The sequence below is a fragment of the Petromyzon marinus genome, chromosome 53 (genome assembly GCF_048934315.1).
Source record: "Petromyzon marinus isolate PM22_M1 ecotype Great Lakes invasive population chromosome 53, UKy_Petmar_22M1.pri1.0, whole genome shotgun sequence".
Classification (NCBI taxonomy): Eukaryota; Metazoa; Chordata; class Hyperoartia; order Petromyzontiformes; family Petromyzontidae; genus Petromyzon; species Petromyzon marinus.
The window spans coordinates 5,841,047-5,858,519 of NC_133719.1; the positions used below are offsets into that span (position 1 = coordinate 5,841,047).

Sequence of the window (17,473 nt, forward strand, 5' to 3'; positions counted from 1 at the left end):
ATATCTCTACTGCCCGATACTTAATCGACCTGTCTGCCCTCTATTTTCTCTCCGAATTTCGCCCCTTTGTCTTACCTCTCTCCCTCGTACTTACGGTCCGACCTCGCAGCGATGGAGGTCGCGGATAGATTATCCTGTAAACAGAATCTGGCTGTTCTCTGCCCCGTCTCACGGACGTGCGAGTAACAGTGAGGTGACGGCTCCTCGATCCCTCCCTCCTGTTCATCTCCAGTCAAAAAATAAATGGCCCCATGCTTCCCCAAAGCGTCCCTTTTTATGCTCCTTTCAAAGCCCTCGCACCGCCCATCCGCGGTGCATCACGGGTCGGGCTGTTAATCCGCGGTGCATCATGGGTAGGGCCGTTAGTCCGCGGTGCATCATGGGTAGGGCCGTTAATCCGCGGTGCATCATGGGTAGAGACGATAACCCGCGGTGCACCATGGGTAGAGACGCTTAACCCGCGCTGCCCCGCTCCCCACCTGTCTGCTGGTCCGCGTGTGTCCTGGGCATCTCCTCACTGCGGTTCTCAGTGAGTTCGACGTGGTCATTCAATTTTAAGTTAAGCCACGGCGCCGCAGTGCCATTTGGCCTGGGGGGGGGGCTGCCAATTCCCTGACCCTGAGAAACCGTGGAGCACCCCCATGAGGGGGCCTCTCGGGTAAAAACTCAGGAGAGGTGCCCCCCCCCTCCCCATGAGGCCCTACTTGAGTGTGTGTGTGTGTTTAGGGGGGGGGAGGGTGGCGGGGGAAGTGCTGTGACGGGAGCCGGGTGGCTTCTCGGTCGCAGCAGCACAGCAACGGCCCCGGTTTCGACGGAGCGGCTTCGCTGTTGTGGCACCACACATCCCCACTGTAGATGGCGCTCCCCCACCACTCACCCACCCCCCACCAACCACGAATCACCCCCCCACCACCTACCCACCACCCATGATGCATCCAGGACCCCTTGAGCTGTTTGGGGCCATACACTTTTTAGTTACTGAACCCTTATCACAATCCTGCGCTGTGAACACATATAAAATAAATGTTTCTTAACAATGTTTTCCTTATGATCTGTCCTGACAATTCTGTCAATAAACACGTTTTCAGAAACGCGATGTAATAAACGGACCAATGGAACACTTTGTGGCACTGTTGACCAGAAATGTTGGCCCAATAAACTCCGCGACAAAGCGTTCATAACAGAATTGGTGCATTTTACAAGTTTGATGCGAATACGTTACATTTTAAGTAAAATAAACAAGGCGTAGGCCTGGTACACGTGTAGCGTGGTTACACCCACTTTTAATAGTTTTACAGATGCAGGTACTCGTACAGGCAACAACTATGTTTGCGAAGATAACATTAATCATGAAACATGTCTCACAGCATGAAAAACAAAACCGTAAAATGGTGTTTAGCAGTTCCAGCTGTGGTGACGACATGTCAACTACCTCGTCTGCTATGCAAAAAGGTCGTGGGTTTGATCCCAACCCTGATCTGTCGCTGCACACGAACCTTTGGGTCTTCTCTGCCACAGTCATTCCATCCCTTCTCTATGCTTGTGAAACGTGGACCCCTCTAATAGAACATCTGCGCTGATTAGAAAGATTCAGGATGGCCTGCCTATGATCCATCATGGGCTTAACCAGGCTTCTTTTTGCTGGATAAAGGGGGATTAACGGTCATGGTACGGGTTAGAGAAGAGATGGACCGATGTAGTACAGGAAGTTTTGGAGCTGAGTGGACTTGTCAAGATCGGCCTCTGGAGGAGGCTCGTGAAGGACGCCACTGGGCAGTTGGATGCAGTCGCCTTCCAACAACAAGAGAGGGAAAAGGAGCGACGCTCACGACGAGCGGAGAGCCAGGCGGCTAAAACACAGAAAGATGGCACAGCAGGGGGCACAGGTGGTGCATCTGCCAGTCATCTCAGTCAACCCATTGTACCTGAGTCTATACCATGACCCACTGTCAGTGAGCCTTCGACACTTCACGTGGACTCAAAATGCACCTGGCATACCACAGGCAGCGTGGTGACATCACCGTCACTTAGTGGCGAATGGCGGGTATTTGTACGCGCGTGCCCCGTGTATCTCTTTATGTGTGCGTGTGCATGCCTGCCCCGTGTGTACAATTGTGTTGACTGATTGCACCCCTTCCGACAATAAAGCCAGCATCAGGACTCACAGGTAAGTCAGAATCAGAATATTTATTTACATTCGCAACAAACAGTACCTCAATAAAAAAAAGGACATTATAATCTTAACTCTTGATACATTATGAAAAATATTTACAAATCACATCGACAAATGTGGCTGTATCCACATCCATTTCAGATGCGAACAGGTCTCTGTAAAAAATTATATTCAACAGCAGAAGAATGTCCTAAGTCGCTTCCAGAGGCCTCTCTTCTTGTGGATCTTGGCGGCGATCGGCTCCTGTGCCCGCCCCTGCGCCGGCTCCTGCGCCGGCTCCTGCGCCCGCTCCTGTGTCCGCTCCTGCGACGGCTCCTGCGCCGGCTCCTGCGATGGCTCCTGTGTCCGCTCCTGCGACGGCTCCTGCGCCGGCTCCTGCGCCCGCTCCTGTGCCCGCTCCTGCGCCCGCTCCTGCGCCCGCTTCTGCGCCCGCTCCTGCGCCCGCTCCTGTGCCCGCTCCTGTCTCAAAGAGCTGCGCTGAATATGCTCCTGCTGCTGCTGATATTGCCACTGTGCATATTCTTTGAGATCCTGTTGCTCGAGGACTGCACGGCTGCTCTTGTACAGTAGGTGGCTTTGGAGAGTCCACCTGCTGGTTGGTGCGTACAGCTTCACAGCGGGCACTGTGGTAGACAGAGCAGAGAGGGAAGAAACTGACAGGGGTCAATATTGGAAACACAAGCGCCGAGCGTTGATTGCATCGATGTTCAAAATAGCTTTTGGTAAACGTTGGAATTTTCTTTGGTAAGGTTACCTAATTCCTACACAACCCTGCTCAATGGATCCACCATGAAGCACTTTGATTGAGTGATTGATGCTGCGGCGCTCATTGATTCATGCAAGCCATCCTGTCATTCATTGGCTTCCTCATCACTAATGCATAGTTATTACCACGGCCATAGTTGTCATAAATGTTACATCTGGATACATCTGCTAATGTCAAGGACTCAATTTACTTGGTTGACCGTTTCCTGAGCTCGACCATACACACTCATCATATTAGAGGACAAACTACCTTCATCCTTCTTTGCACACTCTGTTGCACTATCTTATGATCTTGTGCTTAAGTGTTGTAAGATAAGTAATAAGAAATATACAGCCCTTTGTCAATCCATTACTTATTGAAAAATACCTCCCCCATGCCACGAAAGTCATGGGAAGGGTTATACTCTTCGTCACTGTGCTTTTCACTGCAGGTGGGTGCACAACGCAACCCAGGATCTGTCCTAAATATCACTCACCACTCATGTTAGCTGTGGCTCAATTCACAGTGCAGCACAGAAACAACTTTGCAACTGTTTCCATCATATTGTTTCAAACGATTAATTAATTCAGTCTGGCTGCCCCCTCCCCCCCCGAGTTGGCAATGCCGACTGCTACTTACTCTCTATCAGCGAGTCGTGAAACTCCCTGGGATGTGGGCACGTGCATGCTCTGATGGCGGGGTCATTATCACGAGCAGCGGCGGTGACATTGGTGGTGGTGGTGGCGGCGCTCACAGCAGTCGTGGTGGCATCTTCCTTGCTGTGAACACAAGAAACAACAAGCGGCAAGAATGTCGAAAGGCTGAACTCTGCAATAGAATGCAGAATAAGGGGCAAGTAGCTAGTCGTAATCAACTATTAGTTTATCATAGTTGATTATAGTGGAATAAATAATGTTTACCATAAATTATGTTTACCATGTGAGAAAGGCTATCGCAATTCTAACAACAAAGAAGCATAGCTACAACCACTCAATAACCTCCACTCTCCACAACAACCATGCCACAACCGTACACAACTGTTATTCATATGTAGCTGGAGGTCTTCCCAAGCTGTAATCATGACGCAAGTGGACCTCTGTTCCTCAAAACACTTTGCAGCAGCCCTTTAACCATTGTTTATCCCTGCGTTGTGTTCATCACTCATTACTTCACCTACACTGCGGCCTGACTCTCCAGGGTATCTGGCAATGTCATGGCTCACCAACCACCCCCTTTTGATCAAGGGTTTAAGGTGTTATTGTGCCCATCATGTCAGATCTTCACCAATTTCTCTCTCCTCTGAGAAAACCCAGACCATTATCACTCGCTCGAAGGGCTAGGGATGAAAACTCAATAGGAGGGTTGGTCTCATTCTGGCATGACGTCTCAAATTCGCCTCTGTGTCTGCTGAGGTGAGCACAGCCTTGCTTTCAAAAGATACGTCAATCCCAGCTCACTCTCAGCACCATTATGTCCCTGTCACTGCTGCTGGAACGGCTGTCCGAGTTCTCCCAGCTCACGGCATCCCACGGTGGATCAATGGCCAACTCGTCCGTTTGGACAGCGGCGTCGACCTGCCCCTTGATTGTGCCGTGCTAGCATCCCGCTCCGCTAGCCGTGTGTCTGCTGATTGTGCGTTTGTTCAGCTGCAGTGGCAAAGCATCTGCAGATTTTTCACTGTGCTTGCTTTTACTCACTCCGAGAGGACTTCCTTCTTCCGGGACTGCACCGTGACCGCCTCCTTTTCCATCTTCTGTCCCTGAGTTGACCCCACCATGGACTCTGGAATGTCAATTTCCACAGTCCGCTCGTAGCCAACGCGCATGAATTCAAGCTGAATTGTTTTTTTCTGCTGTAGCTGATGCGGCTGCTGCTGCTCCTGCAAGTCTTTCCCAGGGGACACTGTGGGAGACAGAGCAGAGAGAGATTAAACAGACAGTGGTCAGTATTGGAAACACAAGCACAGAGCGATGATTGCATCGATGTTCAAAATACCTTTTGGCAAACGTTAAAATTTTCTTTGGTAAGGTCACCTAATTCCTGCCCCCAACCCTTCTCAAAAGATCCACGACGAAGCACTTTGATTGATTGATGCTGTGACGATCATTGATTCATGCCAGCCATCCTGTTGTTCATTGGCTTCCTCATCAATAATGGATAGTTATTACCACGGCCATAGTCATGAATGTAATATCTTGATACCTCTGCTAATGTCAAGGACTCAATTTACTAGGTTGACCGTTTTCTGAGCTCTACCATACACACACACTATATTAGAGGACAAACTACGTATCTTCCTCCTTCTTTCCACACTCTGCTTGACTATCTTTTGATCTTGTGTTTAAGTGTTGTAAGATCATAAATAATAACAAATATATATAAAATTGTTTCAGACGATTAATTAATTCATTCTGGCTGCCCCCTTTTCCCCTCAGTTGGCAATGCCATCTGCTTCTTACTCTTTATCAGCGAGTCGTGGAACTTCCTGGGCTGTTGGCACGTGCATGCTCTGATGGCGGGGTCATTATCCCGAGCAGCGGCGGTGACATTGGTGGTGGTGGTGGTGGTGGCGGTGCTCACGGCAGTTGTGGTGGCATCTTCCTTGCTGTGAACACAAGAAACAACAAGCGGCAAGAATGTCAAAAGGCTGAACTCTGCATTAGAATGCAGAATAAGGGGCAAGTAGCTAGTCGTAATCAACTATTAGTTTATCATAGTTGATTATAGTGGATTAAATTATATTCACCATAAATAATGTTTACCATGTGAGAAAGGCTATCGCAATTCTTACAACAAAGAAGCATAGCCACAACCACTCAATAACCTCCACTATCCACAACAACCATGCCACAACCGTACACAACTGTTATTCATACGTAGCTGAATGTCTTCCCAAGCAGTAATCACGATGCAAGTGGACTGCTATTCCTCAAAACACTTTGCAGCAGCCCTTTAACGATTGCTTATCCCTGCGTTGTGTTCATCACTCGTTACTTAACCTGCACTGCGGCCTGACTCCAGGGTTTCTGGCAATGTCATGGCTCACCAACCACCCCCGTTTGATTAAGGGTTTAAGGCGTTATTGTGCCCATCATGCCAGATCTTCACCAATTTCTCTCTCCTCTGAGAAAACCCAGACCATTATCACTCGCTAGACAGGCTAGGGATGAAAACTCAATGAGAGGGTTGGTCTGATTCCGGGACGACATCTCGAATTCGCCTCTGTGTCTGCTGAGGTGAGCACAGCCTAGCTTTCAAAAGAGATACGTCAATCCCAGCTCACTCTCAGCACCATTCATGTCCCTGTCACTGCTGCTGGAACGGCTGTCTGAGTTGTCCCAGCTCACGGCATCCCACGGTGGATCACCGGCCAGCTCGTCCGTTTAGACAGCGGCGTCGAACTGCCCCTTGATTGTGCCGTGCTAGCATCCCGATACGTCAATCCCAGCTCACTCTCAGCACCATTCATGTCCCTGTCACTGCTGCTGGAACGGCTGTTTGAGTTGTCCCAGCTCACGGCATCCCACGGTGGATCACCGGCCAGCTCGTCCGTTTGGACAGCGGCGTCGAACTGCCCCTTGATTGTGCCGTGCTAGCATCCCGCTCCGCTAGCCGTGTATCTGCTGATTGTGCGTTTGTGCAGCTGCAGTGGCAAAGCATCTGCAGATTGTTCACTGTGCTTGCTTTTACTCACTCTGAGAGGACTTCCTTCTTTTCCACCTCCTGTCCCTTGCAGGTGCCCTGAGTCGACCCCACCCTGGACTCTGGTATGACAATTTCTACAGTCCGCTCGTAACCAACGCGCATGAATTCAAGCTGAATTGTTTTTTTCTGCTGTAGCTGATGCGGCTGCTGCTGCTCCTGCAAGTCTTTCCCAGGGGACACTGTGGGAGACAGAGCAGAGAGAGATTAAACGGACAGTGGTCAGTATTGGAAACAAGCACAGAGCGATGATTGCATCGATGTTCAAAATACCTTTTGGCAAACGTTGAAATTTTCTTTGGTAAGGTCACCTAATTCCTGCCCCCAACCCTGCTCAATAGATCCACGACGAAGCACTTTGATTGATTGATGTTGCGGCGCTCATTGATTTATGCCAGCAATCCTGTCGTTCATTGGCTTCCTCACAATAATGGATAGTTATTACCACGGCCATAGTTATCATAAATTTAATATCTTGATCCATCTGCTAATGTCAAGGACTCAATTTACTAGGTTGACCGTTTCCTGAGCTCTACCATGCACACACATTATATTAGAGGACAAACTATCTTCCTCCTTCTTTCCACACTCTGTTTGACTATCTTATGATCTTGTGTTTAAGTCTGTTGTAAGATCATAAATAATAAGAAATATATAGCCCTTTGTCAATCCATTACCAACACCTCCCCCATGCCACGAAAGTCATCGGAAGTATTTTACCATTCGTCACTGTGCTCGTCACTGCAGGTGGGTGCAAAATACAACCTGGAATCTGTTCTAAATATAACTCACCACTCATGTTAGCCGCAGCTCATAATTCGCAGTGCAGCCAGAAACAACTTTGAAACTGTTTCAGTCAAATCATTGTTTCAAACGTTTAATCAATTAATTCTGGCTGCCCCATCCTTCCCCGAGTTGGCAATGCCGTTTGCTACTTACTCTTCATCAGCGAGTTATGGGACTCCCTGGCCTGTGGGGATGTGCTTGCTCTGGTGGTGAGGCCATTATCCGGAGCAGCAGCAGTGACATTGGTGGTGGTGCTCACGGCTGTCATGGTAGCATGTTCCTTGCTGTGAACACAAGAAACAATAAGCGGCAAGAATGTCAAAAGGCTGAACTCCACAATAGAATACAGAATAAGGGCAAAGTAGCTAGTTGTAATCAACTATCAGTTTATCATAGTTGAATAGAGTGTAATAAATTATGTTCACTATAAATTACGTTTACTATGTGAGAAAGGCTATCGCAATTCTTACAGTAAAGAACCATAGCTAGCCACAACCACTCAATAACCTACACTATCCACAACAACCATGACACAACCGTACACAACTGCTATTCATATGGAGCTGGAGGTTTTCCCAAGTTATAATCACTATGCAAGCTAACCTATTCCTCAAAACACTTTGTAGCAGCCCTTTGACGATTTTTTATCCCTACGTTGTGTTCATCACTCGTTACTTCACCTACAATGCGGCCTGACTCTCCAGGGTTTCTGGCAATGTCATGGCTCACCAACCACCCCCTTTTGATCAAGGGTTTAAGGTGTTATTGTGCCCATCATGTCAGATCTTCACCAATTTCTCTCTCCTCTGAGAAAACCAACCATTATCGCTCGCTAGATGGGCTAGGGATGAAAACTCAATGGGAGGGTTGGTCTGATTCCGGCATGACGTCTCGAATTTTCCTCTGTGTCTGCTGGAACGGCTGTCCGAGTTGTCCCAGCTCACGGCATCCCACAGTGGATCAACGGCCAGCTCGTCCGTTTGGACAGCGGCGTCGACCTGCCCCTTGATTGTGCCGTGCTAGAATCCCTCTCCGCTAGCCGTGTGTCTGCTTATTGTGCGTTTGTGCAGCTGCAGTGGCAACGCATCTGCAGACTGTTTACTGTGCTTGCTTTTACTCACTTTTTCTGCTTTTGCTGATGTGGCTGCTGCTCCTCCTGTAAGTCTTTTTTAAACTGTTCCTTTTTATTATGGTCTGCACAGGTGTTCCCGTGAAGTACCACTTTGCTGTGAGCAGACGGTCCAGTGGTCTGCATGGACAGTTTCCGTGGGGACACTGTGGGGGAAAGAGTGGAGAGATATTAAACGGACAGTGGTCAGTATTGGAAACACAAGCACAGAGCAATGATTGCATCGATGTTCAAAATACCTTTTGGTAAAAGTTGGAATTTTCTTTGGGAAGGTCACCTAATTCCTGCCCCCAACCCTGCTCAATGGATCCACCACGAAGCACTTTGATTGATTGATGTTGCGGCGCTCATTTATTCATGCCAGCAATCCTCTGTCATTCATTCGTTTCCTCATTATTAATGTATAGGTACTACCACGGCCATAGTTCTCATAAATTTCACATCTTGATACTTGTGCTCATATCAAGGACTCAATTCACAAGGTTGACCGTTACCTGAGCTCTACCATCCACACTCATCATATTACAAGACAAACTATGTATCTTCCTCCTTCTTTCCGCACTATGATTGACTATATTTTGATATTGTGTTTAAGTGAGGTAAGATAATAAATAATAATAAGAAATATATTAAATTGTTTCCAACGTTTAATGAATACATTTTGGCTACCCCGTCTTCCCTCGAGTGGGCAATGCTGTCTGCTACTTACTCTTCCCCAGCGGGTAGTGGGACGCCCTGCACCGCGAGCACGTTGTTGCCCTGGTCGCATGGCCAGCATCCGGAGCAGCAACAGCAGCAGTGGTATTGGTGGTGCTGTGAACACACGACAAAAAAAAGTGGCAAGAATGTCAAAAGGCTGAACTTTGCAATAGAATGGAGAAAACGGGCAAGTAGCTAGTCACAATCAACTAGCCAAGCAGCCACGAGGACTTGTCTACCCAATGAACCTAACCAATTTCCTAAATCGACAGGAGGTATGAGACCTCCCAATACCCTACCTTTAATCCAAACCACACATTTGGCACTTGGCTATGCCCGCTTTTCAGGAAATGCCCACCTTTCAGTTTTGGTGCTCATGGTGCAAGGGAGGATTATCTTGCGTGAACAATCAACAGAAAAGGATTTTATATCTATGCCAAAAAATATTTAAAAACCTCCGCTAGTGCTACGATAATTTCAAATTCAAATATACTAAACAGGTGAGCATGGGAATGAAATGCATAAGTTAGTGATTATATGCAAAAAGAAAAAAAACACATTCTAAGGGTAAGGCGAAAACACCACTGACATCATCTGAAATCACAAGCCAATTGTGGATGGTGAAATCCAATGCTACTGCAGTTAATGTGCAATTCAATACTGAGGCTGCTTGGTGCATAACATGTCTGCACAGCATGGTGACACAGTTAACAGGTGAGTAAGTTTTCCCGCAATGCTCATTTGTTAAAATTTGGGAGTGGGTTTCCTTTTTCTTGGTATATGTGTCCTTGTTATTTCAAGAAAATACAAATATAACGGACACAGGGTCCTGTCTGTTGGCATGCATCGTACGTACCATTGCCCCAGCAGTGGGATGAAGTTCCTGTACACAGTGACGCGTATAGCAGTACCAGTCTTTATCGCGTTCACCATGGATGAGATGTGTAAGAGTCTGAAGCCAAGCAATTTTGCCTTCCCCACCTTGAACAGCACATCTCCTGTGGAGTGAAACAGACACAACGTTCATCTGCTAATTAGCTCATGTTTGTGCATGTGCTTGTATGTACGTCTTTGTATGGACATGTGTGTGCGAGGGGCTGCACTTGTTCTACCAAGCACCACGGTGGAAACACTGAAATAAGCTCATGCTGGAGGCCCCAGAGGACAAGTGTTTATGACGCCTACTGGCCAAACTCCATTTGGCAGAGATGGAATTAACCCCACCCCCCCCCCCCATCTTGGGGTTCCTCGAGGAACAGGTTATTGCTGCGATTGGCCACGTGGAATGTTCAAATTATCATTGCAGAGGTGCGGCTGCAACTCCTTTGGCAGGATATGGACGGGTACCACCTGGACCTCTGTGGAATACACGAGGTCCAGTATATCGGTTCTGGCTCCAGTTATCATGAGTGAACTGTTTTCCACTCGGGGCAGTAAACTGCCAAACCACAAGGAGTGGCACTTTCTTTGAACAAAATAATGAGGGCGGTGGGGGAGTGTGGCGGTGAGGTATGGGAAGCTCTTAAGTTCCAGGCTGTCGTGGGTAATTGCTGTTCACTCAGAGGAGTTGGAGGCACTGCTGCTATACCTGGAGTGTGCCACTAAGAGATGACGTCTTACCATCAGCCTCACCGAAACTAAGCATCTGCCTGGGTATTTTGTGCCATCAAACAATTCAGCCCATCAACTCCCCACTGGTGATGGAGTAGTTGTGGAGAGAGTGGAGAGTTTTCCATACCTGGGAAGTATGCTTATGACTAGCTCTGGTTTGACAGGTGAGGTCTCACTCCGAATCAGTTAGGCGGCATTATCTTTTCATTGCCTGCATACTGTTGTGTGGAAGTGTCCTGGTCTATCGCTCTACACAAAGCTTGACGGCTAGTCATGCCCTCCCTTATCTATGCTTGTGAAACGTGGATCCCTCTAATGGAACATCTATGCCAGGTAGAAAATTCAGGCTGGCCTGCCTATGATCCATCCTGCGTTTAACCAAGCTGTATTGTGTGAGGAGCTTACAAATTCTATCAGTGAGCTCCTCTGGAAGGTAAGGCTGCGTTAGCTGGGTCATGTAGCTGACATGTCCAGCCACTGTATGCCTAAGCATCTTCTGTTTGGCCAGATAGAGGGGGCTAAACGGGCACAACACGGGCTGGAAAATAGATGGGCTGATGTGGAGCTGAGTGGATTCGCCAAAGACTGGTACCAGCGGTGTCAAGATCGTCCTCTTTGGAGGAAGCTCATGAAGGACGCTACCCAGGCAGTTGGAGGCAGTCGCCCTCCACCAACAACGGAGGGCAGTGGAGCGACGCTCACAATTACTAGCGGAGTGCCAGGCAGCTAAAATGCGGTAAGTTGGCACAGGAGGGAGGTCAGCTGGTGCATCTGCCAGGTATCTCAGTCAAACCATGGCACCTGGTTGTGTCAGGTGACCTCCAGTCAGCGAACCTTCGACACTTTACATGGCCTCAAAGTGCATCTGGCCTGGCACAGGCGCCGTGGTGATGTCACTGCCACTTAGTGGTGAATACCGGGTGATGTTGTGTGGACACAACAACGACCTTGAAATATATATAGCCTCACACAAGTGTCGTGGTGAATGGAAATTGCCACGTGTTTGGAGCAGTGGTGCAGGGATTTACGCACTGCACCATAAATCCAGTGACATCAACTGTAATGAATGATATCTAAATGGTGTCCTGGGCCTTTCCGAGATCAATTCCATCTTAAATGAGCACCTGGTGCATTGTGTAAACATCAGCATTGGGAATACAAATGTGGCTGGGTGAGGTGCTCACCACGCCAATGTACAACTCTTCATAGGTGCCCACTATTAGAACTTGCCCCATCCGTCTCTCTGCTCGAATTTCATCAGAATAATTTTAACACCAAATTTCACGTGATGTTACCAAACGTGTCATCATTGTTGACCGAGCTGAGACCAAACCTGTTTTAGTCACAGGCAGCTGAAACCCAGATCTGAATTCAGGATCTCAAAGGCTCTCAGTTCAGTGTTCTGACCTCTGAACCACTTGGCCACGTCTGATGTACTGTTGTTTTAAAAAAAACATCAAAAACATAATGGGCATCCCTACACCTCATATCGCAGTACTTGCTTGGCCCGTGCATGTGTGCAGTGTCTTACCTGGCTGCAGTATTCCGTTTCGTTGAGCATAACTTCCAGGAGTAAGTGAAACCAGTTGTATATATTCTCCACGCTGTACGAAATGCAGCCCCCAGCCGATATATTGCTCCATAATTACATATGTCTTAACAATGTGCACATTCTTTGGTTCCAGTTCCGTGCTAAGCGGGAATCCTGCAGCCATAGAGAAGGGAAGGATAGGGTTAGTTATAAAAAAGTGGTGAGTAGCATAAATACAGCAGTTTTTTTTGCGACATAGTTTTAGGTGGTTATTTTTCAAAATAACATCTCTGAGAATGAGAAATGTTGGGCCAAACTGAGTTCCTGCTAAAATGAGAATTGGGGCAGTGATCATCTCCCGTTTACAGCCCTGAGCCAAAGGAGGCTATTACACATTCTTATGACGAGATGGTTTATATTTTCTCCATTAATAAAAACAATAGAAGCCCTCTTAACGACGGTAATTGGTTCTATGAAACCGGTTGTTAAGTGATTTGGTCGTGAAGCGAGTATAGGAAATAAAGTACACCAAGAATTCAAAAGATATGTTTCCACTTCAAAGGCAGCCAACACCAAATGTAAACAATTCCCAATGCTCATGAATAGACATCACTGATTGGCCGAGGCCTGGTCAGATCACTTTGAAGCTTGCCGATTGGCCGAAATGAGCAGTCGCGTGCTCGTCGTACGCCCATCGTTGACAAAGGAATGGTCGGTAAGCGAACACATTGGGCTCTATGGAGGCCCTACACTACTATACACTCCACTACTATACACTACACTATACAATACACAATGGGCTCTATGGAGGTCCGTCGTTAGTTGTCAACCGGGGTGGTCGTTAAGTGGGGTTCTACTGTATGTGTATGTTTCTCCAATTAAATTATATTTTCCTAATTTCACTGTGAATAATTCTGGGAAAAGTGTCAGCTTGTCTGATTTCCCTCCGAATATGCATATTGATATTTCTGAGTAGAATGCCTTTTCATAGTGTAAAAACGTCAGGTTCATGGGTAATTGAAATTAATTGGTATTTTCCAGAATGTGATTACTGATATGCATAGGGTCGGGCACCCATATGCAACTAATTACAACAATTTGGTGGGCTTTGGCAGGACCTGTCACCATAAGAAATTACGGAAGGTCGAAAATATTAGTGGTGTAGCAGCCAAGGAATGGAAGGAATCCAAGAGTACATCGTATTATGTAACCCTATTATCCGTGAATTTTGCGGATAAGAGTCACGTGAAACATACATCATATTATCCAGATACACAAACATGGACACACGCGAAAATACGTAAAGACACAAAAACAGACAGAACATACCCACTGAAACATGCATAATAAACACACGACATGGATACACGGAGAAATATAGAGACAAACAGAAACATGGAGACATTCAGAGACACACACAAGCACACCAATACAGAGATCGAGAGACACAAACAGACACCGAGATGCAGGTACTGGACTTAGAGACACACATAGAGATAAGTAGAGAAAGGTAAAGTACAAAGACAGAGATGGCGAGAGACATATAGACAGAAGCACTGAGACACCTAAGAGATATATGGTTGAGCAACATGCAGGTACTAGACTCAGAAACACACGTAGAAATAAGGAGAGGAAGGTAAAGTACAAAGACAGAGATGTAGAGAGACACATATAGACGGAAGCACTGAGACACACGAGAGATATATGGTTGAGCAACATTGAGTGTGTGCAGACACTCTGTTATGTTGTAGGTAACGCAACATTATCAGTGGTTTTCATGGCCAGACACTTGTGCACACACAAACACACGCGCGCCGGTATGTGTGTAGGCCCTGAGAAACCCCTTAATAAACCCCTCGACACGCAACAGGCTCCCGTTTTGTCAACCAGGAATAACGTGGACTAGCAGCGTGCGTTATTACGATATTGCGTGTCGTCACCGTGAAGTGAGATCACGTGCGAGGGGCGGGGCTTAATTATGTGACGTCACATACCCGCAGGCCACGCCCATTATCTAGGATTATCTGCGGATTATTCTATACATTTTTGTGGAATGGAACCTTATTATCCGTGAATTTTGAGGAAAAGAGGAGTCATGTGAAAAAAAACATTATCCGCGAATAAACATCGACACACAAACATGGAGACACAAATCATCCACATACATAAAGACACAAAAATAAGCATAACACACCCAGAGATGCATACACACACAAAGACACGGATACACAGATAAATACAGACATGGAGACACTCAGAGACAAACACATGCACACAAATACACTGAGATAGAGAGACACAGACGTCGAAATGCATGTACTGTACTTAGAGAAACACATGAAGATGAGGATAGAAAGTTAGAGAGTACTTAGGTAGGCCCGGAGAAGCCTCATTATTAATCCTTGCTTCATGTTTAAAACTCTTGATCCGCCCTCGACAAGCAACAGGCTTCCGTTTTGTCAACCAGCAATAACGTGGACGAGCAGCGCGCGCGTGATGATTGCTTGCCGTCACCGTTGAGCTTGATCACGTGTGGGGGGCGGGTGCTAAATTTATGACGTCTCACATCCGCAGGCCACGCCCACTCCACGCTGGCCCCGCCCCCTACATCCTGCCCGCTCACTGCTCTATTAAGTTTTGATTTCAAGCTTTCGCGACTGCAGGAATTAATATTCTTGGTTCTTTCGGTAAAGTCACGTAGAAGGGAAACAATAAAATAAAAAAAATATTTTTATTATTTCACAATAAAACAAAAATATATTTGTATTATTTCATTGTTTTCCGTCTACGTGACTTTACCGAAAGAACCAAGAATATGCTCCATTAAGCTTTGGTTTAACACGTAGGCTTTTGCGGCCAATATCTGTAATATAGGTTTTTTGGGTTAGACCTTGTAAATATGCATGTGGCGTTAAAGTCGCAACTATGTGCATGCATAATGTACGCTGATTACCATATGAATAACCCAACCGGCAACGGATAGCCATTATAATTCATGTTTTCATCTCCCCCTCCTTTGCACATCACAAGATATCATCACATCTATCCGTCTATTTAAAGAACAAAATAGAATTTCTCCACAGATCTGGCTGTCGCCTGACGAAGCTAGTTGTAATGACTGGCGAAACGTCGTACTCGGATTGTAAATGTTCTGTATTTGCTCTCCAACACACCGGTGTGCTGTACCAGTAACGAATTGGCCACATTCTGTTTACGTTGCAACCCTTACTAATTTGCTGTGTCGGGTGGTTGCGGGTTTAATATTTACGCGATCTAACCCAAAAAACCTCTTAAGCCTTGTCTTCACAATCGCTGAACGCGGGTCCACAATGCAAAGCAGTTGGCAACAAAACGGTACGATCTAACTTGCAATATACTGTATGTGTAAATGTCACGGTTGTTAAAATGAGCACGGTTGTAAGAGTCAGTCACAATTTAAAACATTTCGCTATCTTCATAGATGTTCTAAATGAGCAAAACTTAGGAAGAGGATGTCTGTTGAATTGTTTAGTGCTGTAAGATTAACGTCCCAAGCGGCTGTTTGGTGTGCAGAATAATGGTGTGGTGTAGATGTCTTTCCAATTTTTGTTGTTGTTTTGCAAATCGTTCGCTTAGTTTAGATAGTTTATGATACTTTACATAAAGGGAAGTGTCTGGACTGAAAAGAGGCCACTGACTTCGGCTAAACGGGACATTTCACGAGTGGATCACAATTTACATCGTCCACTGTGTACTCTCTGCCTTCCCCGTCGTCTCCTGCCTCTAGTCACGACTCCTCGCTACTCTCCCAATCTTACTGGCCGTCTATCTTAGTCCTCTATATAGCCTCCCATATCACCCCTTCTCTCATCATCATCATCATCACGGTGGCTATGAGATGGTAACTACCTCGCCTGGTATACAGGAGGTCGTGGGTTTGATCCCGACCATGACGCCTGCTGTATATTTGGAGTTTGCGTGTCTCTCTCCCCGTGGTTGCATGGATTTTTCTGCGGGTCCTCCGGTTTTTCCCTCCACATTTAGAAACAAGCGTTTAGAGTATTTGACTGCTATAAATTTCCACGTGATTAACCACTTTGTTGGTCTATCATTTGTGACCAGGTCACTTCGGAAAAAAAGAGCTATCTAGCTCAGTGGGCCTTACCTGGTAAAATAAACATAGTTTAGTCTAGTTTATAAATGTGTATTCCAGGGTCGATCGGCAGGTCGCGTGTGGTGGAGTAAAGTGTGTGTAGTTCTACCTCTTCCAAGACGTACTGGCCGGTGTGGAAGAGTAGACCAAAACACCCTCTGGAGTAGCTCTATAGAGCTATCTGTAGTTGGACACCCTTCAGCCAGCAGTGGCGTGAGCAGGTAATTGCAGAGCTGCGCATTTACAAGCAAAGCTTACCATTCTTATCACATTCTTTATAGTTTGTGGGGGGGGGGGTGTTCCGTTGATGTGTTATGATAACGGCAGTCCCAAGCGCACGTGCAGTGTTGGCCGCGTGAACAAAGCGAAGTGCTCTGTGTCAGTGTCCAAACATTGCATAAAATACAAGAGGCTGGCAGGGCTCTGCTGTCTAATCTCAAGAGGAAGTCATTGGCCTAATGCAGGCCTTCAGTGATTCCCACTCGGCCAACAACAACACCAGCTGACTTTCTGCAAAAGCTGTGGATTCTTTAAAATTTCTTCCAAACATCGCTGTCCCTCTGCGTGTGTGTTCGTTAGGAGTGGTGGCTCTGGTGCAGTCGTTCGTGCATTGTGCTACAAAAAAAATATCCACCCGAGTTGGATCCTCCGTCATGGATTCCATCAGTCGCAAGCTCGGTTTGCCACCTTTATCGCAGACCAAACCCTGCAGACCAGTTTCTCAGCCGGACTGGTTCTGTCAAAACTGTGCTGTAAATTGTCATACAAGTTCAGCACCTCCAATTATCACGTTTGCCTATGTACGGTGCGAAAAATGTTCAACATACATACAACGCAATACGTGTGCCGGTTGTCAGCACAAATCCATTCCTGCTGCCACCCGAACACATGTCAAATCCCATGACTGACTGGCTCAATTCCGGACGGGTAGCAATCCTCTTGGGTGAGTGTTACTGGGTGAGTGG

The 17,473-nt window shown here is 46.8% G+C and overlaps 1 protein-coding gene and 1 long non-coding RNA gene across 2 annotated transcripts; both read right to left on the reverse strand.

Moving 5' to 3' along the window:
- Nucleotides 1–2,344: 2,344 nt before the first annotated feature.
- LOC142905374 (uncharacterized) lies at nucleotides 2,345–9,201 on the reverse strand. Its single transcript, XM_076051879.1, has 7 exons — nucleotides 8,528–9,201; nucleotides 7,560–7,690; nucleotides 6,613–6,802; nucleotides 5,378–5,523; nucleotides 4,616–4,820; nucleotides 3,558–3,697; nucleotides 2,345–2,796 (listed from the first exon to the last, which is right to left on the reverse strand). The coding sequence occupies exons 1-7, from the start codon at nucleotides 8,659–8,661 to the stop codon at nucleotides 2,345–2,347; spliced, it is 1,398 nt and encodes a 465-aa protein (XP_075907994.1). The 5' UTR covers nucleotides 8,662–9,201.
- Nucleotides 9,202–9,229: 28 nt separating this feature from the next.
- LOC142905409 (uncharacterized) lies at nucleotides 9,230–15,782 on the reverse strand. Its single transcript, XR_012929568.1, has 4 exons — nucleotides 14,745–15,782; nucleotides 12,377–12,550; nucleotides 10,091–10,232; nucleotides 9,230–9,348 (listed from the first exon to the last, which is right to left on the reverse strand). It is a non-coding gene; the product is annotated as an uncharacterized LOC142905409 (long non-coding RNA).
- Nucleotides 15,783–17,473: the final 1,691 nt, after the last annotated feature.

Coding starts and splice junctions, on each gene's coding strand:
- LOC142905374 (XM_076051879.1), bottom strand. CDS start 8,661: ATGCAGACCACTGGACCGTCTGCTCACAGCAAAGTGGTACTTCACGGG. Junction 3,698..4,615: donor AAGAAGGAAGTCCTCTCGGA/GTGAGTAAAAGC, acceptor TTGTGTTCACAG/CAAGGAAGATGCCACCACGA. Junction 2,797..3,557: donor TCACGACTCGCTGATAGAGA/GTAAGTAGCAGT, acceptor TGTCTACCACAG/TGCCCGCTGTGAAGCTGTAC.